The 27,278-nt window shown below is 43.2% G+C and overlaps 2 protein-coding genes across 5 annotated transcripts in view; both read left to right on the forward strand.

Annotated features, from left to right (window-relative positions):
* Positions 1-5,603, forward strand: part of ALS2 (alsin Rho guanine nucleotide exchange factor ALS2) — a 73,683-nt gene extending 68,080 nt beyond the window's left edge. For 3 of the 4 annotated variants that reach the window (XM_082688845.1, XM_082688848.1, XM_082688846.1), the window contains 5 exons: positions 742-787; positions 1,012-1,073; positions 1,644-1,793; positions 1,979-2,075; positions 4,258-5,603. In XM_082688845.1, coding sequence (XP_082544971.1) covers positions 742-787; positions 1,012-1,073; positions 1,644-1,793; positions 1,979-2,075; positions 4,258-4,296 — 394 coding nt within the window. In that variant the 3' untranslated portion in view covers positions 4,297-5,603. The remainder of the gene's footprint in view (positions 1-741; positions 788-1,011; positions 1,074-1,643; positions 1,794-1,978; positions 2,076-4,257) is intronic. The other variant, XM_082688847.1, reaches the window with a different exon arrangement.
* Positions 5,604-12,635: 7,032 nt separating this feature from the next.
* Positions 12,636-27,278, forward strand: part of MPP4 (MAGUK p55 scaffold protein 4) — a 36,533-nt gene continuing 21,890 nt past the window's right edge. Inside the window, exons 1-9 of the mRNA XM_082689469.1 lie at positions 12,636-12,686; positions 13,717-13,838; positions 17,266-17,343; positions 19,318-19,398; positions 20,561-20,692; positions 21,588-21,669; positions 22,815-22,900; positions 24,389-24,460; positions 24,886-25,082. Of these exons, the coding sequence (XP_082545595.1) occupies positions 12,653-12,686; positions 13,717-13,838; positions 17,266-17,343; positions 19,318-19,398; positions 20,561-20,692; positions 21,588-21,669; positions 22,815-22,900; positions 24,389-24,460; positions 24,886-25,082 (884 nt within the window). The 5' untranslated portion in view covers positions 12,636-12,652. The remainder of the gene's footprint in view (positions 12,687-13,716; positions 13,839-17,265; positions 17,344-19,317; positions 19,399-20,560; positions 20,693-21,587; positions 21,670-22,814; positions 22,901-24,388; positions 24,461-24,885; positions 25,083-27,278) is intronic.

The raw sequence follows: 27,278 nt of genomic DNA on the forward strand, positions 1-27,278 counted from the left end.
TTTCTTCCCTTATTTGCTTATCTGTTATTCAGCAAAATAGTGATATTTAACCTTTACTTTTGAGAATTTTTGGAGTGGAGTGTAAAAATTTGTTATTCTTCTGAATTGTGTTGTATTTGAATGTGTGCGTGTGTATAAAATGTGTGTGTGTATATATAAATTTTACCTATCCTATTTGCAGTCCTTAAAACAGAATACATACGTTGACAGTTTCAGAAAAAATTCATTATATTTTGTCTTCGACAGTCTTCCTTTCCTTCTCTTTCTTTCCTCCCCCTCTCCAGTTTCTAATTAAAAGTTTTAGAAATGCTCTTTGTTGTGGAGCATTGTTTCTTGTTATTCCAAGGGAACACATTATGCTTTTTTCTTAGTGCTGTGATAAGGCTGGTCCCCCTGAACCCAGTAACTATGCATATGTGCAATCAAAAGTGACCAAGCCTTAACCAGAAAGTGAATTTTTTTCAGTAGGATAATTTGACAGTAGAAATACAATAAAACTGAGTGAAGGAAAGACTTTGGCCAACTTGGTAATATCCATAATGTATGGGGGTACATTGACAGATCCCTTAGAACGTGATAGGAACTCTTAAGTTATTTCTGAAATGTTTATTAAAACTGTATCTGTGGAACAGTTATTTTAAATGGGGACAGGGAAGGCAGTATAGCCATCAGCTTTTTTTAATGGGTATTAAACTATCATAAGTAACAACTTGTGCTAACAGTGTCTGGATTCCATTGTAGGAAATTCTGGCCTGCAACCTTGTCAATCCTTGGAGAAAGTAAAAAGGTATAGTAAATTATGGTAAATGTTAATTTCCTCAGTAAATATGTTTTTCTTCGATGTGGGATATTGAAAATAACAAAACATTTCCATTTTACTTTGATAGAATGGTAGCTAAGCATGAGTTATTCACTGAAGGGCCACTCCTTGCTACCAGTGTCATTTAATTTTTGTTGTTACTGTGGAAGATAGCTTTCTTCGCTGACCTTCATAAATTCTCTTTTTTGCAGGTTTTGCCAACTACAAAAGATGCTTGTTTTGCCTCAGCTGTAGAATGTCTACAGCAGATAAGGTAATTGCTGATTTGTTGAAAAATCACACAAATCGAAGTAATAGTCTATTAAGATACTATTGAGATCTTATCTTTACCTAAGCTCTAAGTGCCCCCCCCTTCACTCCTAGAAGGTGTCACACTCAGCCTGGAGATCAGAAAAGGCTCTCTTGAGACATTTGGCTTACCTTTTACTCTACAAGGCCATTGTGTTTTCAAAAGAGGTAGAGAGCCTACCCAGAAATGTATCTACGTAATCACATCTTTAGCCAGATGGAAATTAACCAAACTTTATTACTCAGAGAAGTGTTAGGAGAATAGTGTCCTACATGGTTAAAGGGGGTAATCTTACGATTTAGTGAATTCTTCCATGTGAACCATAGAGAGTTGGAGGCATCCTTTCTCAAGGAACCAAGGGATTACCGTGGTCATCCCTTCCAGCAACTCATTATGCCTGATGTGTGCAACTTAAGACACCCAAGCCCCAGGAGGGCTTATTGTCAAGCAATTAATATTTAATATTAAACACTTGTATTAAGAAAAATTACAGGACTTTTTTTTTATTTTTATTTTTATTTTTTTAAACAACAGCACAACATTTACCCCGTCAGACAAACTTAAGGTCATCCAGCAAACTTTTGAAGAGATCTCTCAGAGTGTGCTGGCATCACTTCAGGAAGACTTCTTGTGGTCCATGGATGACTTGTTTCCTGTTTTCTTGTATGTGGTGCTACGGGCCAGGTGACCAACCTTTTCTGACTTATTAGGGACTCATTATTTTAATAAGTGTTTTTCTGAATTGATGAGCCATTTCTCTTTACCCATTCCACTGTGGTGAGCTGTTCTTTATTTTCCCTTATGTATATTCAGAAGGAGGATGTACATATAAACAGAAATAATTCAGTGTCTTTTTCTCATTGGGGCAGGATTAGGAATTTAGGCTCCGAAGTACACCTCATTGAGGATCTAATGGACCCTTATCTTCAGCATGGGGAACAGGGAATAATGTTCACCACCCTGAAGGTAAGTATAGGTAGTATTTAATATATATTTTTTAATCTTAAAGTTTGTCCTTAATTTACCATATTATAAATCTGTGATTAACCACTGTCATCTTTATACAGAGGTTTAATGCAAACATTAAATACCTTTAGAGCACATATTGTAAATTATTTTAAAATATAATAAAAGTAGAATCAGTTAGTTATTTTTCAAAATACTAAAGCAAATTACCCAATCCTCCCTATAAACTGATAAAGCAAATCATTAGAAATGCTTATAATAAGAGACCATCTATGTAAATGTTAACTCTAGAAAAAAAGCAGAAAGGATTCGTAGTGTCCAAAAAAGTGTCCAGCACTAGAGCTATTTAACAGAAATGAGGTAACACAGAGAAGGCAGTATATATATAGTGAATGTGAATTGCATCTTCTTTTTTCTCCGTGAACTTACTGTAACCAGTGTCTTACGGATGAGCTTCTGTAGTCTGAGTACTCGCTAGGGATTGTTGCAAGTCATTGTATTTCCTCGCCTTGACTTCTCTTGGAATTTTAGAATAATTCTGCAGTATATTGGAACAACAACAAATAGAAAATGGCATAAACACTCCTGAAAGAAAGGGAGAATAAACCGACTCTGCCAATTAGTAAAATAGAAAATTACAATAATTAAGACAGTATGTTACTGTCACAAGAATGGATGTGACCCCTAACAGAAGGGACGGCCCTCACAAGAGCAGTGTTACAGTAAGAATTTCCCATGTGAAATTGGAAACATCAAACACAAAAATGGAAAAGAGGAATTATTTAATAAATGGTTAATGTATTGGGATGCTTATTAGATGTTTTGGAGGGAGGGTGGAATCAGGGTAACATCACCCCCATTGTTAGTGGCAGATGCTTTGGAGAATTTAAGTGTAGAGAAAAGAAGAGAGGAGAGACAGGCAAATTAAGATGAGAAAAAATCCTAGAATTTAAGGGCAGATTTAGGGCTTGGGTTAGTTGTTTGAACTTTTCCCATGAAATATCACTAACATTTTCCATTAAATAGACTAAAAAAGGTAGAGAAACTAGGGAAAATATTGCCCGCCTAGAACTTAAATTTTTAGTATTTATATTATAAGAAGAGTTTCTCTCAACATATCTGCAAGGGAGAAACAACTGATACGTTTATATGTAGGAAAATGCTCAACCTTACTGAAAATTACAGTACTGCAGATTTAAGCAAGATGGCATTTTGTGCTTACTAAAATAGCAAGGATCTTTTAAAATTATAGCCAATTATAGCCAATGTTGGTATAGGGGTATAGTGAATTCAGGAATGTGCTCATATTGCTGGGCATATTGGGTTAAATAGCAGTCACTCTTTTAGAAAACTGTTGTTAATATTGATATCATCAATATCAAAAATGTTCTTGGGGCTTGAGTAATCCAGCTCCTGGAGATTTATCCCGAGAAATTGAGGAATGGAAAACATACATGGTTTGACTGAGGTATTCTTTGTAGCATGAGTAACTTCCAAACTTGGATACTTTCAGGATCACCTCGGAATGCTTCTTAAACATTCATTCCTGGGACATTTGGGTGGCTCCGCTGGTTGGGTGACTGCCTTCGGCTCAGGTCATGATCCTGGAGTTCCAGGATCGAGTCCCGCATTGGGCACCTGCTCAGTGGGGAATCTGCTTCCCCCTCTGACCCTCCCCCATCTCATTCATTCTCTCTCTCTCTCTCTTTCTTTCCCTCTGTCAAATAAAATCTTAAAAAAAAAAACAAATTCATTCCTAGAAATTCTGACTCACTGATACTTACTCTTGATTTGTAGTTTCCTAAACATACTAGATGATTCCAGTTACAGTTGTTTGTATACCTTATAATGTTCAGCATATTCTAAATGTCCACTCAGTAGTGGCTTAGCAATTAAGGTATTTCTATTTAGTGAAGAATATTAAACAGCTTGTAAAAAGCTTGTTTATTTTAGAAGTAGAAGAAAGTGTGCAAAATCTTCTCTCTACGAATTTACAAGTAGGCCGAAGAGACCGTGGACAGGTGAACTGGAAGTAAGCAGGGAAAAATAAAGCACCTAACTGATTTTGTTGGAGCTTTCGGTATTAATCAGACTTTCCCTTTCTTTTGTCTCCTGTGCATTGCTGTGTTTATGTGGTTTCTTTACAAGTAAATTTTAAATGGTTTTGAACTTTTTTTTCCAGGCATGTTACTACCAGATCCAGCGTGAGAAGCTTAACTAGGATGCACGACAGCTTGCCAACTGGATTATCTGTAGGATGTTTTTGCACCATCTGGCGTCTTCCCGAAGTGGCGAAAACGAATGGTGTTGAAATTAGGACGTTGTGTTATTTTGGTGGCTATTTCTGAGCCTTACTAATGATGATAGCCCTGCTCCCAGGAAAAAAAAAAAAAAAAAAAAAAGACTGTTTGACTCAAAGAGAGGGTTGGAACACAGATCAAATTCAATTAAACCAGTCCCTGGCCTATGTTAAATCCCCCAGATATCACACATTTGCTGTTCGGGAAACCAGGACACCCCTTCCTGCGGTAAAGAGAATGCCAGCTACCTGAAGTTGTCAGAAGAGTTCCCAGTATAGCTTCTTACATTAAAGAAGTTAATAAATTGTTCTGAGTTCCGGGTTTGCCTGCGGTTACCCCAGACCCCTTTGCAAGGAGCAGATTGTACTTGAAACTGTAGTCGCCACACTATGCCTTCCTGAGTCCCTTGCAGTCACGAGTGCATCGTGCTTCTTGGCTGAGGGAGGGGAAAGAGGACCTTCTCGAACTGCAGTTTTAACTTTTTCTAAGCTTTTCCACCAGGGTATGCATGACGGGAGAGGTTCTATGCCGTGACGACCGCAGCCCGACCCCCACCATGGAACATCTAAACAGGAGTCTTCTGCCTCCCGACTAGAATATTCTTGGATTCCTTTCAGTGCTGCAGAGTGAACACACTGGAATTCACACACTGACCCCGAGCTGCTGGGGCCCCTCCCTCGTCCGGGTGCAAGTGCTGTATCTCGGGGCCCGTGAATGAGAGCCCGAGGAGCTTGTGCATGTGGGCTGTGTTTTGGAGCAGGACGAAATTCCGGGAAATTCCGACGCAGGGGACTGCATCCATCCCTGGCCTGCCGTTCTGCTTCTTCCCTGTACCTCGCCCTGAACTCACAGAAGGGAAGAAGGAAACAAGCTTTGGCTTTTCCCAGCTCAAAAGTATTGTAACACCTCAACATTTTAGTGTTTTGCCTTTCACATTTTTTTTTTTAAATGTCCTATTGTGAATGGTTGGTTTACACTGTACAAGTAACACTAGGAGCTGTTTTGAATAACACAGGTGCTCTTCCTCATCTCATCTCCTGCACACCGTGGGGAGCACGTGGAGTGTCCCCCACATTTATGTTAACATCAGCAGGTGTTAATCAATTTTAAAAAAAAGGATCATGATTTCTGCTCTACTTTATAATCAAGACATGTTTATTAAAATACTGTTTCGGAATGTTGGCTGTAATGTAACAGCAATTTTCATAATAAAAAACATTCATCTCGATGAGGTTGTTTTATGACTATGTAAGAAATGACTCAGGGGCAGCTTAGAAATTTAAATCCAGACTTAGTGGTTTGTTTATTTTTTGTTGTTTTTTTTTTTTTTTTACTTATTTATTTTTTGCTGAAGTGTAATCAGTGCCTCTTCGTATTGGCCTCAGAGGTCCCTCTGGCATTTTAGAGATTTGTCTTTAAAATAAACATAAATTCATAATTAGAGCCCCTTTGCTGGCAAATTGATTTTCTGATCCTAATACCCCAAGGACAGGGGTCTTAAATCTATTATTTCTTTGAATAAAAGGCATATTTTCCTAGTCACTGTTTTTTTGTTTTGTTTTGTTTCTCCTGAACAGATTCAGGGAAGGGAAGAGTGAGGGTTTAAAATTATCATTGGACCTACTACATTACATTAGTTAGCTATTTCCCAGCTATGTCTTCTCAAGAAGGCTTTCCATGTCACCACTACCAGAAGGTGGCTCCCCATTATAGGAAAGGAACCAACACTCGATTAGTTTATGTTAAACACCTTGCATTTCCATTTGAGATTCTTTTGATTTTAGAATAAACACAGATTCCACATTTTGGTTTTAAAGGCAAATTTACCCAATGTCTTGGATCCCTTGAGAGAGAGAGACAGGGACAGTTCTAGAAAATGAACGGAGAAAGACTTGAGACCCACGGAGAAATTCTCAAATGATGGTAGACTGTTTCAGTCCTAAGAAAATCATATTTTAACTCCTCCTTTTTTTGGAGGTTTGGATGGAACTTTCCAATTACTTTAGGCCCTTGATCCTGTTATTTATACCTTTCAGATAGCATAGCAAAACCATAAACTTTCAAGTTCTAAATCTAAATCTCCAGGCCACTGTCTTTAAATAGAAATACCTAGCTCTCATGCAACGGGTTACAGATCTTTCCTATGTGTGGTGAATGCTGAGAGTAGCTCTGAGGGGCAGGTATTAACCCCACTGATGTAGACACGGACGGTGACTGTGATTTGCTCACTGTTTGAGCTGGGACTCTGAGAGAGTATCTCTAATTCCAGGGCTCTTTCCCACCACTGTTGCCAGAGATGCCACTTCGAAGCTGGGTTATGTGTTAGAGCATAGAGTAGTGGCACCTGGGCAGCTCAGTCGTTTGGGCAGACGACTCTTGATTCCCGCTCAGGGTTGTGAGATCCAGCCCTACATCTCAGCAGGGAGTCTCCTGAGACGCCCTGTCTCCCACCCTCCACTCCTACCCCTGCTCACACACACTCATGAATGACCTCTCTCTCAAATCCTTTTTTTTTTTTTAAAAGATTGTAAAGTAAAAAATGAGTTGAAAATAAAACTTTTTTTTTTTTTTAAAGATTTTATTTATTTGACAGAGACACAGCAAGAGAAGGAACACAGCAGGGGGAGTGGGAGAGGGAGAAGCAGGCTTCCTGAGAAGCAGGGAGCCCGATGCAGGGCTTGATCCCAGGACCCTGGGATCATAACCTGAGTAGAAGTCAGACACTTAATGATTGAGCCACCCAGGCACCCGGAAATGAGAACTTTTCATAACATTAGGTGTTTATGGTGAGATATGGTGTGCTCAGAATGGTCACCGATCTATCATAGTCCCAGCATCCATTTTCATCAACAGTGGAAAGCAAAGAAAACCCATCTGTTTAATTTCAAGTAAATGGACAGATAAACCTCTGACTGGCCATTTTGTCTTTATTCTGCTCTGCCCTGCTGTGAGCAGAACCTTTAGTTTTCTTGTAGGTTATCTACTTGCCAGTGTGCTTCCCACCGACTCGCACTTCCTGTGTGTCGCTGCAATAGAAGATTTTCAAATGAGTAACTCTAATCTGAGAGAATCGGTATTGACAGTCACTTGGTAGGAAACCTTCCAGAAGGCACTGTTTTTTCCAGGCCTCATTATTATTGGCCCAAGGGTCTTCCATCATATTCTCATAACATGAGACCGTAAGGTTAAGAGGTCTGCTTACTCTCTGGTGTCTCCGGTTTTTCCTTCATTAAAAATGCTATCATCCGTTGGGCGTGTGTTACCGAGGAGTGGTCAACAAAAACAATGTTTGTCGTGGTTAGCCACGTGGTGACATTTTGAGAGAAAATACCACAGCGACGACTGAAAATGATATAAATTGTACTTCTCAGTGTGAGGAATACTTAAGATTTGTGGCAGGGGAAGCTTACGAGTATCTTAGTGGTTAGGCTGGGTTAGGCTTCTGTGGATTAAATCAAAGAGGATGTGCAGAGATTTTATCTAGAACAGTGAGGTGACTTTGGCAGCTAATAGCCCACTAGTATTTTCTACCAAAGCTTTTCTCTGGATTGGAGTAACATTGTGTGTTTGCAGTCTTGCAGGTAAGAGACTCTACCAAAGGATCCTCTGTTACCAGAAGAGATCTATAAATGTCTGTGCTTCTGTGAATTTTTAATAGCTACAGATAAAATTCTGGGTAATTTAATTTGAATGGTTTAGTTTCATTGTAACCCAAATCGTATGGAGAATTCGGTGATTTTGAAAGAGCAGGTTTTGCTTTGGGAAACTGTTTCTTAAGGATGGAATAATGCGTTGTCGCGCAGCCTGAGTAAAACTGAGCATTTGTTCTAGCCCAGTCAATGGCATTTTTACTCAGAGGAAGCTGGGCCATGTTTGTACGGGCATTAAGTTTTCAAGTGCTTTTTCAGGCTTTGTTTAGTAGGAAGCATTGTTTTGAAAAATGAACTTAATAGGGGTAAGGGGAATGGCATTTAATAGTAATCACTGCATTTTAAGAAGTTCATGGAAATACTGATTTTTAAAGTAATATTTAGGACAAATTCCTCATGAGTCCGTAACACTAATGCAGCTTCTCAGTGAGTAAGAACCAGTGACCCTTCACCTCTTACTTAATTAGTCCAGAATCGCATGTAGTTTTATGTCTACCTGCAGCCTCCATCGTGACTTCTCCTCTGACAGCAGAAATAGGTAAGTTCTAACTGACAAACTTGGTCCAAAAGTCGAGAAAAGGCAAGGAAGAGCGATTATAGTCCTTTGCCAGGCATTTGTCACGGCTAGTCCCAGAAACAAGAGGAAAACTTTTGATTTTGCTACTTGTTAAGTGTACCGAATTCCTCTTTGAATGTCCATTTCCACGTCTGAAAAATGAAAGTTTTTCCAAGTTTGATAGGGAAGGAGGTTGAAGTCAATATAAGCAGGCTGAGGTAGAGAGGAAGGGCACAGGCCTCTGGTATCCCCAGCTCCCACCTGAGGACGTCCCAGCTGCTTTTGAACTCCAAGGGCAAGTATCAGCCTCTGACTTCCATATTTCGGTCTCCCGTTTTTCCACCCCTTCTCAACGACTGGACATACAGCCCAGCCCCTGCTACACATGCTGAGGCTTCACAGTGAACTGGAGACCATGGGGTCCGCCTTCCAGAACTTCTGCAGACATGACCCACACAGAAGCCAGGCCCCGAACAGGTTAATTCAGAAGAGAATTGTGAAGCGGATTGTGAACCGAAGCATCGCAGTAGTTTTCAGAGACATCCGGAGAGCGGGAAAACCATTTTCCTAGTTTCCTTCTAAACTTCTTGTCTTGCCTTGGGCTAATACCAGGGTCTCAGTGGCTTAAACAACAGAGGTTTTCTTTTCCCCCCACAGTTCCGGAGGCTGGTACGATTAGGGTACGAGCATGGGCGGTTCTGGTGCTGTCCTTCTTCCTAGCTCAAAGAGACGACTCTGTCTTCTTCTGGCAGAGACATTGATGGAGAGCTCTCTGATGTCTCTGCTTACAAGGGCACTAACGCCATCATGGGGACCCCACTGTCGTGGCCTCATCTCAGCCGCCTCTCTCCCAAAGGTTCCATCTCCAAATACCGGCACAGTGGGGTTAGGGCTCCAACATCTGAATTTGGGGGAACACCATTCAGTCCCCAGCAATTTGTCACAGGAACCTAACAGTGACTCTGTTTTTAGAATTCCCCCTAAAAGTCACAGAGATGAAAATCGCTGTTTATGACTTCATGGGAAAGGAGGTTTTATTCAACATAAGCTTTTTAGCATATATGAATTCACTTTCTGCAACCCTGGAGTCAGCATAGATTTACTGGAAGCTATGTTCATAATTAAAACTCACTATAGAAATCACAGTCTATCTGTAAACGTCCCTCACAAATCAGGTCAAGTCTGGAATGCAGTCGGGTGCCCCCGGCTGCTGCACGGACAGCCTGGTTCGGCACATGGGCTTTTGGACATTAATATGGAAGAAATGTGGTCCACCTTGCGATGCAGAGACAGCGGTAGGCTTGTTTAATCTGTACTTCCTCTCCAAGGATGTGACCTCTGAACCACGCTTTGGGTAGCATTTCCAGCATTTGCCTGAATATGATGGCTTGGTGTCGGACCATCTGTCTGCTCTGATGTCTGTCTGTCTGGCAGATACTCCACCTCCCTTTTCTTATTTTTTTTTTAAGATTATATTTATTTATTTGATAGAGATCACAAGTAGACAGAGAGGCAGGCAGAGAGAGAGAAAGAGAGGGAAGCAGGCTCCCCGCTGAGCAGAGAGCCCGATGGGGGACTCAATCCCAGGACCCTGGGATCATGACCTGAGCCGAAGGCAGCAGCTGAGCCCACTGAGCCACCCAGGCGCCTTCCACCTCTCTTTTCAATGACCTACCCTCTATGTGCTCCCCTCTTAGGGAGGGGAGGTAAGTCATACATGCAAATGTTGCGTCAAATGATTCGACACTAGAACACAGGAAAATGGCAGGGTTTAACCTAACTTGGTTGGGGCTGGGCAAGGTGGGTGGTGGTGGGCATGGCAAAAGCATGTGATGTCAGGTTTTGGTAGAATCTAGCAAGGTAGAATACTTCAGTGTGACTGGGAGACAGTGTGTATGGGACAGTTGTTTAAAATTCTATGACTGCTTTCCTTCTCACTGTCTGGGAATTTAGGGACAACATAATAATGATCTTTCTTCTTCTAGACAGCCCTCCTGCTTCAACTCCACAGCCTGTCTAAATTCTAGACCGCGATTCTCACCCATATCAGATGCAATATCGCAGGCTCTAAAAATTAATTTGCAATACTCCTTTTTTTTTTTTAAATCCCAATTTCTCCTTTATTATCCTACTTGGATACAAATGCTGCTGTTGCCCTACCCATAGACCCTTGGTCCTTACGGCTTTGGTGCCCTCCAGGCCAACCTCCTAGGGCCAGCACCTGACCTCACTATCTGAGAGCATGAATGTAGGAGGCTGGAAGAACTAGAAGTGACGTTCGCTGACAAAAGCCCTCACCCAATGACTGGCAACATTGATGTATAAATACCCTTCATTTTTGTCCCTTAGGCCCCCAAAGGATTAAGCTCCACAGTGCCCAGAGTAGTCACTTGCTTGATGCACTTTTCACTAGCTTTTTGTCCTGGCCTTGTCTTAATATCCCACTCTGCTACTGGTGTTTCTTGAGATCACTTTCCAAACAAATCATCCCACTAGTATCCTTGCTCTGTGTCTAATTCTGGGGAAACCCAAAATAAGATGCTTGCTTACACACAACTTCAAAAAGAAAAAATCTGTATGGTGCCCTAGTAATAAAAAGATGTTAAATAAATGTTGTCAATAAGTCATTGTAAATTTCAACAGGTAAATGAACTACCACTACACCAAAAGATATAATGAAACAACATGTTTGCACCTATTAAAAAAATCCACCAGGGACACAGCTGCAGCCTTGAATGCAGACACAGATAATAGCCAGATAGTGGTATGTTATAGTGATGCCCTAAATGCTAAGTTTTTAGGATTCTAATGCGATAATTTGTTGGGAAAGTGATCCCAGGAAACACCAGTAACAGAGTGGGATATTTATTAAGACAAGGCAGAGGGGAAAAGCCAATGAAAGGTGTATCAAGCAAAATAGCCTCACCATTATTGACATGATTTTCGGAAAGTGTGAACAACTTGATAAAGTCCAAGCAAAACAAGGTGAATTCATTTTTAAATTATGGTAGTAGCATTTCAGAAAATTCAATGTATGTTAAAAGTATGAAAAATACTTTGTATTTTTAGGTAAAGAAAAGCTGGGTTCTAGGCTCTGATAATTAATTTTAAGTATGTGTTTTTTTGTTTGTTTGTTTTTGTTTTTTTTTTTTTTAAAGCAACGTGAAAGTCCAGTGAAGTGTTTTAAAGTTATACCAGGGCATAAGTTTCATTATATAAGGCAACTTCTGTGAAATTTCCACAAAGAACAGTGAGCGTATTCCCTTTGCCCTCATTTTCTTAATCCTCCTTTTGCTGGTGGAAAAGTAGAGGTGATGGCTGGAGCTCCAGCCTCCATTTTGGAACAGGAAGATGGGAACCACAGCACACCCCAGGAAGGTAGAGCAGGGAGCTGGAAGGAGCCCGTTCTCTGAGTACTTCATGGAGCAAGGTTGCCCTACCCGCCCTGAACTGTCTCTGCCTCTACACTTTTATATAAGCAGGATATAAACTTCTACCCTGTTTAGCCACTACTATTTTGGGTTTCTGTTTCTTGAAACCAATCCTTCCAAAAGCTACATAGAAAATAACCTCTGAGAGTATGCCTTGGATATAACTTACGCCTCTTGCCATTGTGATCAGTGGCAAGAAGAGCTGTAGGTGCAGTGAGAGGGAACAGGGTCCCTGAGTGGAGTCCGGCCAGGGAAGGCTCTTCTGAGCTCTGACGGATGGTAAAATTAACTAGGTGAGAAATAAACAAATATTTGTTACTTGTTAAAAAAAAAAAAAATAAAAAGGAGGAGGAGTATTCCATGAAATAGTAATGCTCTCTCCTAGGGTTGGTTAATTTAGAGAGTATGCGCCAAGGGCAAATGTTTTGTTGGACACGGGTCCCCAGATGTAGCATAGGGCTCCCCTTGCTCAGTAAATGTTGTTGAAAATATATTCCAGCGCGTGAGAGCTGCAGGGCCAGCGTGACGGAGTGAGCAGTGTCCTGTTTACGGGTCTGCTCCCAGTGCTGAATTCCGCCGGAAAGCTTGGGCAGGAAGGACACAGTCAGACAGAGGAGCACATCCACTGGACAAGAAGAACATGAAACCATCCACGGCAACCAATCCGGAGAATGGTACGTGGTGCCCGGACTCCTTCCTGGACCAGAAAGGTCTTCTAATGTCACTCTAGATGTGAGATCGAATTTAGGGGCAGGGCTTCTAGAAATATTTATTGTGATTCTTATGAGGAACTTGTGGGACACTACCTGTCTTAGTGATGAGTGTAAGCAATTTCCAAGGCACGAAGGTAGGAGATCGGCACAGTGGATTCAGAACCTCCTTTTTTTCTCTTTTTTCTCTTTTCCCCAATGTTTTATTTAAACTTGGAACTTCACATTAAAAATATCACTACAAAAATAGAATGCCTATGAAAACATGTAAAAAAAAAAAAAACCAGCATTCGCTGAAATCTGTTCAGTTCCTTTAATCAGTAGAATCCTGAGATTTGTGTTAAACACTTATTGGCAGTGAGAGTACTTTTTTTTTTTTAAGATTTATTTATTATTTATTTGAGAAAGAGAGGGCACAAGCAGGGGGAGGGGCAGAGGGAGAAGGAGAGAGCATCTCAAGCAGATTCCCTGCTGAGGGCAGAGCGAGACTGGACCCTGAGATCATGACCTGAGCCAAAACCAAGAGTCTAACATTTAACCCACTGAGCCACCCAGACGCTCCAACAGTCAGAGTTTTTCAACAACACTTTCAATAAGAACTTTCAGAAAAGGTGAAAACAAATGACTGTTTGAATTAGAGAAGGAGGATCCAGAAAACAACTCGATGATTTTGGAATAAACCAAAGGCTGATAAGGTGGGGGAAAGGAAAGAATATTGCTCTCATAAAATCTTCCATCTGTAAATGATCTATTATTTCATCTAATGTTAGCAACAACCCTATGGGAAAGCTAGCAGATTATTTTGCCCCAAGGATGCTGGGCTTCAGGTCGACGGATGACTTTCTGAAGTTCCCACAGTGATAGAACCAGAGCTCTTGGCCTTAAACCCAGCGTCATGTCCTCTCATTCGTCCCCGCTGCCGGAGTTCTTCACGCTTCCACCTGCCCTTCTTCACCGCCGCCCGCCGCCCACCTCTGCCCTCTCCCTCTCCCAGGTGTCTCCCAGATCCTGAGGCTTGTGCTGCGGGAGCTGAATCTGTTCTACAGCCGAGACGTGAATGGCGTGTGTCTCCTGTACGATCTTCTCCACTCCCCGTGGCTGCAGGCTCTGCTGAAGGTGAGTGCCCCATTCCCGGAGGCCTTGGCTGCTGCGGGAGCTGGAAACTGCTCACCCATCGGGGCCACTCTCTGGTCAGCGGGCAGGGAATTTCAGCTTGGTACATTTCTCAGAAGGCAGTTCTTTTGTGTGTTCTGAGAACTTCCAACATGGGTGTGGGGCACCCCCAGCAACAGCTGTCGGGGTGCTGGTGGATGTCTGTAATTGATCTCAGTTCTGCCGCTCTCTATCGGGAGATGGCATCAGATCCCATAGGGAAAGGGTTATGTCTCCTGGACTGCTGCCCTTCCCCCCCCATGTCAGTCACCAGTCACAAGTCCAGGCTGTTAACCTGTACTTCTGACCAACGGTCTATAAATCAGAGATTCCCATGACCTTCTCCTTGGATGTGATTAATTTGCTATAGCCCACAGAACTCAAAGAAATATTTTATTTGCTACATTACCAGTTTATTATAGAAGGATATAACTCAGGAACAGCCAGATGGAAGAAATAGACAGGATAAGGCATGTGGGAAGGGGTGCGGAACTTCCATGCCTGCCTCCACTCTCCCCTAGATTTCCACAAGGTCACCAAACCAGAAATTCTAACAAACCCAGTCCTTCGGGGCTTTTCTGGAGGCTTCATTACATAGGGGTCTTGATTAAGTCATTAGTCACTGGGGATGGATTCAACCGTCAGCCCCTCTGGTTCCCCAGAGGTGGAGGTGGGGGTGGGGGAAGGGACTGAAAATCTGAAGTCTAATTACATGGTTGGTTCTCCTGGCAACCTGCCCCTAACCTTAGGTGCATTCCAGAAGTCACCCCATTAACATAAAAAAAGGCATCTTTGTCAATTTCCTCATTTCGGGAATTCCAAAGGTTTTAAGAACTCTAAGCCAGTGTCAGGACCAAATACATAATTCTTATTATAAATCACAATATTACAGCAATCCTCAGAGAACTACACAAAGCTCATAGCTGACGAAGGGTTAATTTAGGTGGGCAGTTCCTCTTTCCTCCCTCAGTTCCTTTGCTTCTAGAGGACCCTGGGATCACAAAGTACCACAAATGACCATTGACAGGACCCTTAGCATCGGTCTACAGCCCTTTCTCCTTGAGGCTAAAACTCAGGACAAATAAAAATGCTTTTAAGAAACTGTTCCTCTTTGGGGTGCCTGGGTGGCTCAGTCAGTTGAGCATCTGACTCTTGGTGTCAGCTCAGTTCATGATCTCATGGGTGGTGAGATGGAGCCCGGCCTTGGGCTCCCTGTCCAGCGGGGAGTCTACTTGGAGATTCTCACTCTCTGCCCCTCCCCCCAATAAATAATTAACTTTTAAAAAAGTATTCCTTTTTGTTTCTTGAAATCGGGAAATGAAAGATCTACAGTCCTGTTTACGTATCTTAATTTTTTTTTAATCCTGAAAATTTCTTTTTTAAAAAATTTGTGGCTAAAACTTTATGCACTCTACAATAGCATCAGCTATGTGATTATAATTTTGTTCAAAAGCTATTTTTAAGAAAGATTCTTTTAAAGTTATTTTTGGCGGATATGGGTGTTTCCTTCAGCTAAGTGTGAAATGTGGTCAGTCTTTTGACGCATGTTAATACATTCTTCAAAATAAGAGAAAGTGGCAACATCTTTAGCTTGAACTAAGAGGTGCTCTCACGGCGCTTGTTTTAAAGCTCTTGATTTCTTCGTCTGTTCCTCTCCTGCTGGGCACCTTAAGCTGGTTCCGTGTCATGACTGCTGTGAACAGAGCCGTGGTGAACATGGGGGTGCAGACATCTCTTTGAGTTCGTAATTTCGTTTCTTTTGAATACACACCAGGAAGTGAAATACACAATGGAATGGTATTCAGCCATGAAAAAGAAAGAAATCTTCCCTCCTGTGACAATATGGATGGGTATCTTGCTGAGTGAAATAAGTCACACAAAGAAAAACAAGTATCGTATATTTTCACTTGTGTGTGAAGTTTAAAAAAAGTATTGCTCGTAGGGACTGAGACTAGGGGCTGGGGCTGGGGCAAATGGGGAGATGTTGGTCAAAGGGTCCAAGTACCAGTTATGAGAAGAATAACTTCAGGGATGTAATGTAGGCCATGATGACTATAGTTAGTAACACTGTATTATGTACTTGAAAGTGGTGAAGAGGGTAGATCTCCAACGGTCTGTCTCACACACACAGTTGTCATTATGAGAGGTGACGGAGATGTTGACTTACTGGGGTACTCGTTTTGTGAACATACAGATATCAACCCAACATATGGTGCACCTTAAACTCACACGGTGTTATCTATCAATGACATCTCAAGAAAGCTGGGAGAAAAAGCCCCTCCTGATTCCTCTCAGGCATGTTTTTTCCTCCTGGGAGTAGCTCACACAGGAGTTCTGTCACTACAGGGATTCCCGTGCTCACGCGTGCAGGCTGTGTGTCCCCTGCAGGCCCTGCGTCAGGGCACCAGCCTTCTCACTTCCAGGCTGATCTGAGCAGGGGCTTGGAGGCAGCCCAAGGAAGCACCGTCAGCCCAGATCCGGATGGAGGAAGGCTGAGCCTAGCTGGCCTCCTGGGCCTCATCTCTCCATCTGTGAGAGAAAGGAGATTCCTACCAGAAGAAGGTTGGGACCACAGAGCGAGCCATGGCTGTGTGTCCTTGAGCCAACTCCAGATCTCAGTATGGGAAAAAATCCCTCAGGTCAGCAGAGATGAAGTTGAAAGAAATTTTTTTTTTTAAGATTTTACTTATTGATTTGACAGAGAGAGAGGTGGGGAGCCCAAGCAGGAGGACTGGCGGGCAGCGGGAGAGGGAGAAGCAGACTCCCCACTGAGCAGAGAGCCCGATGCGGGGCTCGATCCCAGGACCCTGAAGTCATGATCTGAGCCAAAGGCAGCCGCTTAACTGACTGAGCCATCCAGACGCCCTGAAGCTGAAATTTTTGTGACTGAAACTTTCTGGATGATTAAGGGAGGAAAAGGAAACAAATAGATACGAGCCGAGTGCAATCAGCGCTTGCAGCGTGCCTGTCCTCTTGTTCGGATCCTCCGCGGAACCCTGAGCCACACAGCGCATGCCGTGGCCTTTGCCCAGCACAGAGGTTCCTACAGGTCTCTGGCTCCAAATCCCTAGTGGCCTCCACCCTGGAGACCCCATTTGTTAATTTAACAAGAGTAAATGTCTGCATTTCTTTTCATCAATGACTCTGGCTGGGGAAGATCAGATTCCAGTGGCCGCCAATAACCAAGCCCCTGGAGGGTGGGAGCCACCTGACTTGGCCCGTTTCTGACGGACAGTGACAGACACCTTAGGAAAGGCCAGCACAGCAGCCGCTCGACTGCTGGTGCCGTGGTTGGCGAGGCTTTCCGCTTGCAGATCTTTTGCAGATAACAGGACCGACGTTAATGGTCCTGTTATCAACATGTCATTCTCCTGGCCCTGCCTCTCTGCAGGTTTATAATTGTCTCCTGGAATTTAAAGAAAAGAAACTTGTTCCTGCCACAACTCATGCACAGACATTATCCTGCGAGGTAAGGTGGTTTTTAATCCACAGAATAGCGGGGCTTTAATGAATTAAAGGATCTAATGGCGAAGTTGGATTGAGGATGATGCATCTCACAGGTGTTTCTAATTGAGCTTCAATAGAAGGAAGAAAATTGGTCAATCCTTCAAATTTAAAGACAAAAAATAACATTTTTAGCATGTACCCATTTCTTTTTTTCTCTAAACCTTGGACTCTGTTTATCCTATGTAGTCCAAGGGTAAATATTGTTAGAGCGTATGTAGATCTCTCTACAATGTAGATCTCTCGGTGGGCTCTTTGCTTGAACTCCAGACTCTCATATCAAACGGTCTCCTCTCCACCATAAGTAGATGCATGCTTGATGGGCCCCGGAAACTCACCGTGTCCCATGAGCTCCTGATCTTCCCCACACCCAAAGCCACTCCCCTGCCAACCTTTTCCATCTCAGTAATGACGTCTTTATTCAAAATATATCCAGAATCTTATCACTTCCACACTGCCACCAATAGAAACCTTCATCATCTCATATACTGACAATACAGCCTCCTACCTGGTCTGCTTCTACACTTGCCCTTCTATAGTCTATTTCAGCATAGCTATTGAACTGATCTTCTTGTAGGGTGTGTCAAATCATGTCACTCCTCTGCTCAAACCCTCCCAATGACTTCCCATTTCAGGGTACACATCATAGTTCATAGATAGCCAAACATAACGTAGTTCCCTCTTTGGCTTAACACTCAGTGCTCTAGCCCTTGTTCATTCTGCTCTAGTCAGATTAACCCCTTGTGGTTGTGTGAACCAGACACACTTCTGCCACAGGCCCTTTGGACTTGCTATTCCATGTCAATAATATTCTTGCCCATATAGCCACATGACTTGCTTCCTTATTTCCTGGTCTCCACCCAAATGTCACCTTCTCACTATGGCTTTCTCTGGTCACCGATCTAAAATTGCAACCCCTCAGAGCACTCTCTGTCCACTTTCCTGTTTTATTTATCTTCTTAATTCTCATCAAGTAAAAATGGAGATTTTTTTTTTAGAATGTGGATTTTTGTCTGCCACAGTATTTGTATCATTGAAAACAGTGCCTAGCACATTGTAGATACTCAGTAGATATTTGTTGATGGATGAATAAGTGTAATCCCTTTTATTATTACTTTTTACTCAAACCATATTAAATGATATAGGAAAAAAAGAAGCAAACACTCAGTTTCAGTAATCAACGATTCAAATTCTTCTCAGTTGTCCCCAGGAAAATATACACATGATATTTTATTTGCATGTAATCCTAGGGAATGGGGATAAAGCTTAGTAAACTACTGTTTCCATTTGACTATATATAATAAAGCTCAACTGCTGGGGTTTCCTGGGGTTCAGTAAAGTCTTGAAAGGTTTTATGTCCTCCCAGAAAGCAGGTCTACACCCCAAAAAGGAAAGACATCAGAATTAGAATGTTTAACACTTTTTCACTGCAACAAATATTAGAATTGGTAATCAAATAGTAAGTCCTAAAAAACAAATTATTATTCCCATTTTCTACTTGACAAATGGAACATCCCATGGAATTAAGCTCCCTGAGTTCTTCAGGTATTTGAGCCTGTGCCTGGAGAACTCAGACAACTTAACCTGACCGTAAAGATTCACATTAACAAACTGTTGTCTTAGCGCCACTGGAGGGGAATTGCCTTGATACATATTACAAAATTGTATTTGTTTTTCCTCCAAGCCTCTGGCATGCCAGGATAGAGGCATTGGGGTTTAGACTGTCCCCAAATCTTGGATTCTACCTGCTGTAGCAAAGTTGAATGAATGAGAGAAGATCCTAGACCCTGACTTTAAAGATAAAAAGGAAGATTTCAATAAAAGCTTTTCTTAGGTCAATAAGATGCTGGTCAATGTATCTGTCATCCAGCTTGGGTGGCCTTAACTAGGTGATGAAGATTTTTAAAAATTTTACAGTGTATGCTTTTCCACCAATCAGGTAGTGGGACTATTACGTGAAACTCCTAAATCCCCTGAGATCCAAGAGCTGAAACAAATCCTCCAGGACCCACACTTTAAGGCAAGTGCTTGCTAAAATAGACAAGATATGCCCATCTGGCATGTGGGCAAAGTTGGCAAGAAGAAATAAGGGTGATAGGAAATGTACTTTCTGAATAGATGCTCTATTACTGTACGTGGGTGACCAACAGATTGTTCTTAAAGATGTGGGACTCAGATGTGACTGATTCTGTGTTGTTAGCCACGGAGCCAAGCCTGCCATATTTATGAAACGTCCAGAACTTTCCATGATGTCTTGTTTCCACCCTGAAAAGCCATTGTCCCTCCAAAATTCTGGGGGACAATCAGGGTAGTATACTTCCTTTCCAACTTGGAAATATTTTAAGTTTTGGACAAAGAGTGTGAAAGTGTTCTGAAAATATAGTGTAAGGGTGATCAACTCAATGAGGGAGTATATGAAGGACAATTGATTAAAGAACGTTTGATTGTAGAACAGAAGCCTGTCTCATAGTACTCATAGAGTTTGAGTTCATTTTATCAACAAGTGAGAACTTTAAGAGACTCTCTGCATTTGGAACAATGGCATTTATAAGTCAAATTTTCAGTTCACAAGTTAACCCTAGACAGTTTTCTCTGAGTTCCAGTGAAGTTCTGTCCATCAGTCTCATGTTGGCCTATAGAATGACTACTTCCCCACCCAAAGAATTAAATATTTAACATAATGGACCATCAGAAGGAACTCTTTAATCACACCCTAGGTCAGGAAACTACTTTTTCTTACTCCGTTCCTCATAGTTCCTTGGGAGTCACTGACAAATGAAACCAGCAAGATGTTTTGATTGCTGTCTCCCATTCTGCCTTAATTAGGGAAAACCTTACAAAAGTTATTCTGTAGTTCAAGCTTATGGGAGCATCATGGATTACTTGGGTTTGCAGGAAAAGAGAAAGTGACAAAGTACATTTTAGGAGAAATGCAAGACTATCTTGTGTATCACTTAACCTCTCTGTGCCTCATCTCTTTATGAAGGAGGACAATCAATAAGCCCGCCTCACGGCGTGATCGTGAAGATTGAGTTAATCCACGTAAAAGGCTATGCCCAGCATGCGTGTGTTGGTTGTTGTGGTGATGGCGGTGGTGTGTCTTACAGAGTGTTGGCTCACCTTCTTCTAGAAGGGGGTGTCCTCTGTGTGACCTTTGTTCCCTTTGCCTTCTCTGTTCCTAGGCCTTGCTCAGTGCCCATGACACCGTGGCTCAGAAAGATTTTGAACCCCTTCTCCCCCCATTGCCAGACAATATCCCTGAGAGCGAGGAGGCCATGAGGATTGTTTGCATAGTGAAAAACCAGCAGCCCCTGGTAAGGAAATCACTTCGTCTTCTCAGAATGATATCGGGGCTCATGGTGAACCAGGGGTTAATTATGAGCGAAGGGTTAATTGTGAACTACATTATCTCCTGTAGTTATTTAATATAATGTTAAATATTCTTGTTTGTAGTCACAGATACAGTTTGAGGCATTCAGATAACATGGGGATCCGTGATAATGGCTAGAGCATGACGTCCTAATGATTTTTGCCTGTGGTTTCAAGCACGTTATATGTTACAATGTTTTCACAAGGAAAGACTTCTGCTTTGTGTTTTTCTTTGTTGAAAAATCTGTGAGAAATAAGACTTATTTTATTTTATTTATTTTTGGGGAGAGCAAGAGAGAGAGAGAGTGAGAGCATGAGCCAGGGGAGGGTCGACAGGAGAGAGAGAGAGAATCCCAAGCAGGCTCCACACTCAGCACGGAGCCCCTTGCAGAGCCCAATGTGGGGCTCGATCTCACAACATTGAGATCATGACCTGCGCTGAAATCAAGAGTCAGACGCTTAACTGTCCAAGCCACCCAGGTGCCCTATATTTTATTATTTAGCCCTCTGATGTACATAAATTTCACTAAATTCCGGTGTATTTACCTAACTTTTTTTCTCTTTATTAATTGGAAGCTAAGTGAGGCATGAATTTGATTTTCTAAGAATAGTCTCTTTGATTAGGTTGTAATGGTAAGAGCTTTCTTTGTGCGTGGAAGGTTCTAAATATTCTTTTGTATCTATGTGGTGGGATAGAGGCTTTGTTCGGCCAAGGCTGAGTGAATGGCTCTGGCTGGTATATGTACCCTCTTGTGACCAAACCAGAGCTATACTGAAGGAAGCCACCCGAAGAGTGATCATGTTAGGTAAAAGAGGGATTCCACTGCACTCTCTCCCCAGGGAGCTACCATCAAGCGCCACGAGATGACAGGGGACATCCTGGTGGCCAGAGTCATCCACGGCGGGCTGGCTGAGAGGAGCGGTAAGCTGGAGAAGCAGAGCACACGCGTGACCAGAGAAATAGGAAACCCTCAGTTGTTTGGTCGTTCCAGGGCAACCCGTCTTTCCTACCCATGGTCAAGGCTTCTACGCATGGCATCGCTCGGTTACTAAGAAGGAGGGAATAAATATTCCAGAGAATCCTGTTCCCCTCCTTCACTGAGGCCACATTTTCCTGTCCACTCGGTTTACATTCTCGTGGTGACCCAACAAGCTAATATTAGCACGCCATTCTGTAGAAAAGGAAACTGAGGCTCAAAAAGATGAAGTAAGTAACATGCTCGAGGTTACACAATTCAAGTCAGGAGGCAAGTCCACGTGTGCCTGCTCCATATTCCCACCTCCCGCTCTTCCCCTGGTCCTTCTGCTCTCAGCAGGCGTAGCTCTGCCCCACCTTGCAGTGCCCGTTGCTTGCCTTTCTACCAGTCAACCGAATGTCTTCCTTTCGTTGCTGTATTTCTGAGCCTGCTGTCCTGCTTGTCCACTGCCCAAGGCCCTGCAGACCTGGCACGGGCTTCATACCCCACCATTCTTAGAGCAGTGACCCCAGGGATTCCTAGTTGCTAAGTCCCCCAGCCCTTCCTTTGGCCTCAGTTTCATTTTGACATCTCTAGCACATTTGACATTGACCATAACTGCTTGACGTTCCACTGTCCAATGACGTCATCCTGCATCTCATCTCTTCCCTCTGACAACCGTCCTGCTTCCTTGCTGTTTCTCAAAGCTTGATCGTACCCCCGTGTCCCTCCACATTTCCTCTTAGGAGAATGCTGCACCCCCTCTCTTCATCATTGATCATTTACTCATGACGCTGACATCTTTACTTTTAGTGTTATCCTTGTTTTGCAACATCAGTTTAGCAACAATGAAAATATCACCATCACTTAGTACCCAGTGAAGAGGTGTTAAAAGCACAGTTCTCTGTGCTTTTGTGGAAGCGTCCACTAGAATAACCAGTCTGTTGATTAGGATTAGGATTAGTTCAGAGTAAATTTTTAAATGTTAGAGTATGCTTGGGTTAGTGAGTGTGCTAAAAGTCTTTGGTGTAGCTACCTCCTTTTTTTTTTTTTTTTTTTTTTTTAACCAATTTCCTGTACCCTTCTTTGTTTTGTGTTCCTGTTTGCCTAGGGTTGTTATATGCTGGAGACAAACTGGTGGAAGTGAATGGAGTTCCCGTTGAGGGACTGGACCCTGAGCAAGTGATCCATATTCTGGTAACAGTCTCCTGTTTGCCTTCTCAGCAACTCAGTGCAAAGCTGTGGCTATCCTGAGCCTGTCTGGCCCATGGTGCAGACATTGTACTGTGAGGGGGCTTTGGTCCCTCAGGGCAGTTTCCTTCCTCCAGACCCCCAGACTTTCCTGCTTCTGTGCAGCTCAACCCTCAAACTCACACCCCAATCTGGTTTCTGCTGGGAGACTTCTCTTGCCAACCTGCTCTTCCAGCCTTGGGAAGGCTGCCAGTTCCCCTAACCCATGTCCCTTGTTGTTTGGGTTGTTTTTTGGGAAACTGAGCCTGGGGTGGGCAGACTGAGACTCTGGAGGGGAGTCCGAACCTAAGCAAACTACCCTTAGTCCACCAACATTTTTATACAGCTTGAATCTATTTAACATCTCCCTTGATGTAGCTTCGGGATGGGAGAGATGTCTTGGGAGTCAGGCCTGTGGGGAGGGGGATTTCCTTGCTCGCCCTGCCACTGTCCTTGGTGGTTGAGACTGGGGATTTATGACCGGATGATGGTTTCTTCTGGAAGAAACTTTTCAAACCTTTGTCTGAATCACAGTCCTAGTGGTATGTCCCCGCCATCAACCCCATGCATACTCCAAGCGTGGGGCCTAAGGTAGTTGACTATCTATCATATAGACTATGGTTCCCAACTGGGTTTTGGGGGAACTCTACATTTTCATAGATGTGCCTCAGGGACTGAGATGAGACATGGTGGTATAAGGAGTATACCAAGCACCGAAATATTTCACAAATAACCATTGCTGCAAGGTGTTGGATGGCACGAAGCCACCACGAATGGAGCTCGACAAGCTGTCCATCACAGACGCATGTGGCTCCACTTGTGCCATTTAGGTGGCAGCTGCACAGCCAAGATGGCGGAGCTGTGAAATCTCTGAGTAAGGACAAGGTTGGTTCTTCTCTGGACTCACAGTGCCTGTGGCAAGAGCATTTTACTTTTCCCATCAGGCTGAGAGGTTCCCTGTCTCCTCAAAATGTGTGAGGGCTCCCCATTCCCACCATTAACTTGGAGCTGTCAGCCCCCTCAGAAGACTGGGGAAGCCCCCTCTCCCCAGAGTGGGCTGCCCGGTGCGGGAACAGGGGCTCAGGAAGTAAGTACTAACAGAGTTTTGAGGAAGGGAAGTCCGACTGAGACCTCATCTCCTCCCCCAGCATCTGCGGGAAGAAGACCTTGTTGAATAACGTTGTAAGATGGAGTGTTCCTGGGAGAGGCCGGGCCTCAGGGTAGGGCTCAGCAGGCCAGAGACTCCAGAGCCCCACAGCCAGGCAGAAGCTGAGCTGTATTTCTTCCTGATTTCCACTTCTGCATGTGATATTTAGCTGTTGAACCCTTGTAAAATCTCTGTGGGGGGATGTCGTCCTTAAAGCTGGCCACACTGTGTTGTAACTCCCTGTGGGGAACCCCAGTAACCCAGTGGACCCTGTGACTTGTTATCCCCTCCCTTTTGACATTTTCTAGGCCATGTCTCGTGGCACAATAATGTTCAAGGTGGTTCCGGTTTCTGCTCCTCCTGTTAATAGCCAAAAGACGGTAAGAATGTACTGTGCCTTCATAATCACACACAGTAAATTACCAGTGACAGTGACTTAATATTTTGTATCATAGCGCCCTTCTTTATAATGTGTTGCCCATTTTTCAGTACTGATGATATGAGAAGCAAATAAGTAAACGGATGTGCTAAAAGGAGATGGGGTACAAGAATTAAAAAAATAATAATAACATTAAGAATGGGAAACACTGGAACAAAAACTTCTCGGCACTAAAAGATTCTGTTGCCAAAGTCACTTTTTTCCATGGATCTTAGGACTCAGTTAAAGAGGCAGGCTCTCCCTTTTGGTGAGAATATGGGGAGACAAGACAGCAACAGCAGGTAGAAGAGTGGGGAAATGGTTTCAAGTCTTGACAGCCCATGGCCAAGGGTTCTTTTGATGAGGACATTTTGCACCTGCTGTCAGGTGTATGTTCGCGCCATGACGGAGTACTGGCCCCAGGAGGATCCCGCCATCCCCTGCATGGACGCAGGGTTGCCTTTCCAGAAGGGGGACATCCTTCAGATTGTGGACCAGAATGATGCCCTCTGGTGGCAGGCCCGGAAAATCTCAGACCTTGGTACCTGTGCTGGCCTGATACCTTCTAACCACCTTCTGAAGAGGTAAGAAAATTCTCACTCCTGGACTCAGGACTGAGCCTTCAGGAAATAAAATGTTATCTCAGGCTTCTGTTACTACAGTTAAGATGGGGTGAAGGGAGAGAAGTGGATGGATAAACACATACACTGGCCTCTTAATCCAAAAGTCAACTTATCCACATACCTTAAGCATCTTAAATACCAAGGAGATCGGCTAGAAAAGAGAGAAAAGCACTTGTGAAACTCAAACGTAAGAAGATAATTCTAACTCTCTCTATTAGTCATTCAAGGCTGAGCTGACTCCTCGGCTATTGAATCTGAACCCATGACCCTCACTTTTGTGTTCTTGAGGTCCAAGGGAATGAGTAAGGGTAGAAGATAGGAAAAGGTCCAAGGCTCAGCGAATGTTAAGAAGTCAAAGAAGGAAAGGAGCCAACAATAGAGATTAAGAAGGAGAGACCAATGAGGCAGGATGAAAAATCAACCACGTCAGCTGCTGTAGAGAGGACTGAGAAGTCACCATTGGATCTGGTAATATGACAGTCACAGGGGATCTCAATAAAAGCAATTTCAATGGAGGGTTGGGACCAAAGACCTAGCAATGTGGGATTTGAAGAAATTGATGGCATGAGACCTTTTACTACAAAGCAGAGCAGAGCAGTGGAGATACAGCTGGGAAAGTGGAATGGTAGGGGAGAACTTTTTTAGATGAGGTTCATAATGCTGGTGGGAACAGTTCAGTGACAGGGAAAACTTTTATGATAGAGAAAAAAGAGAAAAGAATTGTCAATGTCTTTGAGCAGACAGAAGGAGAGATCATCTAGTACAGTTGACATTTGAGCAACGTAGGGATTAGAGGTGCTGACCCCTTATGCAGTCAGAAATCTGTATATGACTTCTAACCCCCCAAACCTAGCTACTGAGAGCCTACAATTGATCAGTAATGTAAACAGTGGATTCACACATATTCTGTGTGTGAATGTATTATATATTGTATTCTTAGAATGAACTAATCTAGAGAAAAGAAAATATCCACAGGAAAATCCTAAGGAAGAGAAAATACATTTACAATACTGTACTATATTTATTGAAAAAAATCCATGTATAAGTGGGCCTGTTTAAAGGTCAATGATGTGATGGGCGCCTGGGTGGCTCAGTGGGTTAAGTTGCTGCCTTCGGCTCAGGTCATGATCTCAGGGTCCTGGGATCGAGGCCCGCATCGGGCTCTCTGCTCAGCGGGGAGCCTGCTTCCCTCTCTCTCTCTGCCTGCCTCTCCATCTACTTGTGATCTCTCTCTGTCAAATAAATAAATAAAATCTTAAAAAAAAAAAAGGTCAATGAGGTGCAAGCAGAGGGGTTGACCTTATACGGGATCATAAACAGTAACAGTAACAGAGAATCCTGAGTGTGTGGACACGGATATGGTGGGAGCTTGTGGAAGTTCTGGGTTAACCACTGTGATTTCCTCAGTGAAATAAGAAGTGATGTCATAAGCTGAGAATAAGGATGGATAAGGAGGTGCTGGGAAGAAGAGAGTAGAAAGTTCGACATTTTCTATGAGAACCTGCCAGCAGATGCATTAGGTAAATATAGTACAGTCAGCATGATTGGCCCACGCAAGGTTAAATGTCATGCATTTGAAATGATTCCGGTTCACTTCCTGGTGGACAGGTCCGATGAGGCAGCATTGGATTTAACAGTAAATCTAGAAAAGGGCATGGGAGTGTTGTAATGATGGACCCTGATGCTCAAGCTAGTAAGGAGAGAAATGAGGGAGTAAGAGTCCGTGGAAAGGAAGTAAGATAATGGGTTATAGGTGCACAGGAGGTTAGCAGATTGTTGGGGCTGGGAAGGCAGGGGGTGATGGGAGAAGAAAGGGATGCTGGAAGGTGAGATTGAGCTACTGATACTGAAAAGGTCTGGGCTGGGACACTGGGCGGCACTGGCTGAGGCTGAATGAACCCTGAGTAAGAACTGTAAGGAAAATCATGCCAGAATCATGTTGAGAGCGTGAGAGTGAGTAGGCATGATCTGGAGAAGGCCAAGACCCCACCTCCGGCCCGTGGAGCCAAGGCCAAGTGCACTGAGTGGTGGGCTGGAGGCAGCTCCCAGAGCCCGTGTGCTCTGTCCTGGTGTCCTCAGTCAGCGAGGTCAGGTGGCAGCTGGAATCAGCCACCAGGAGAGTACTAACTTGAGAGACATCAGCAGAGCAGCTCATCT

Source organism: Mustela nivalis, assembly GCF_964662115.1.
Source record: "Mustela nivalis genome assembly, chromosome: 11".
In the NCBI taxonomy this organism is placed as follows: Eukaryota; Metazoa; Chordata; class Mammalia; order Carnivora; family Mustelidae; genus Mustela; species Mustela nivalis.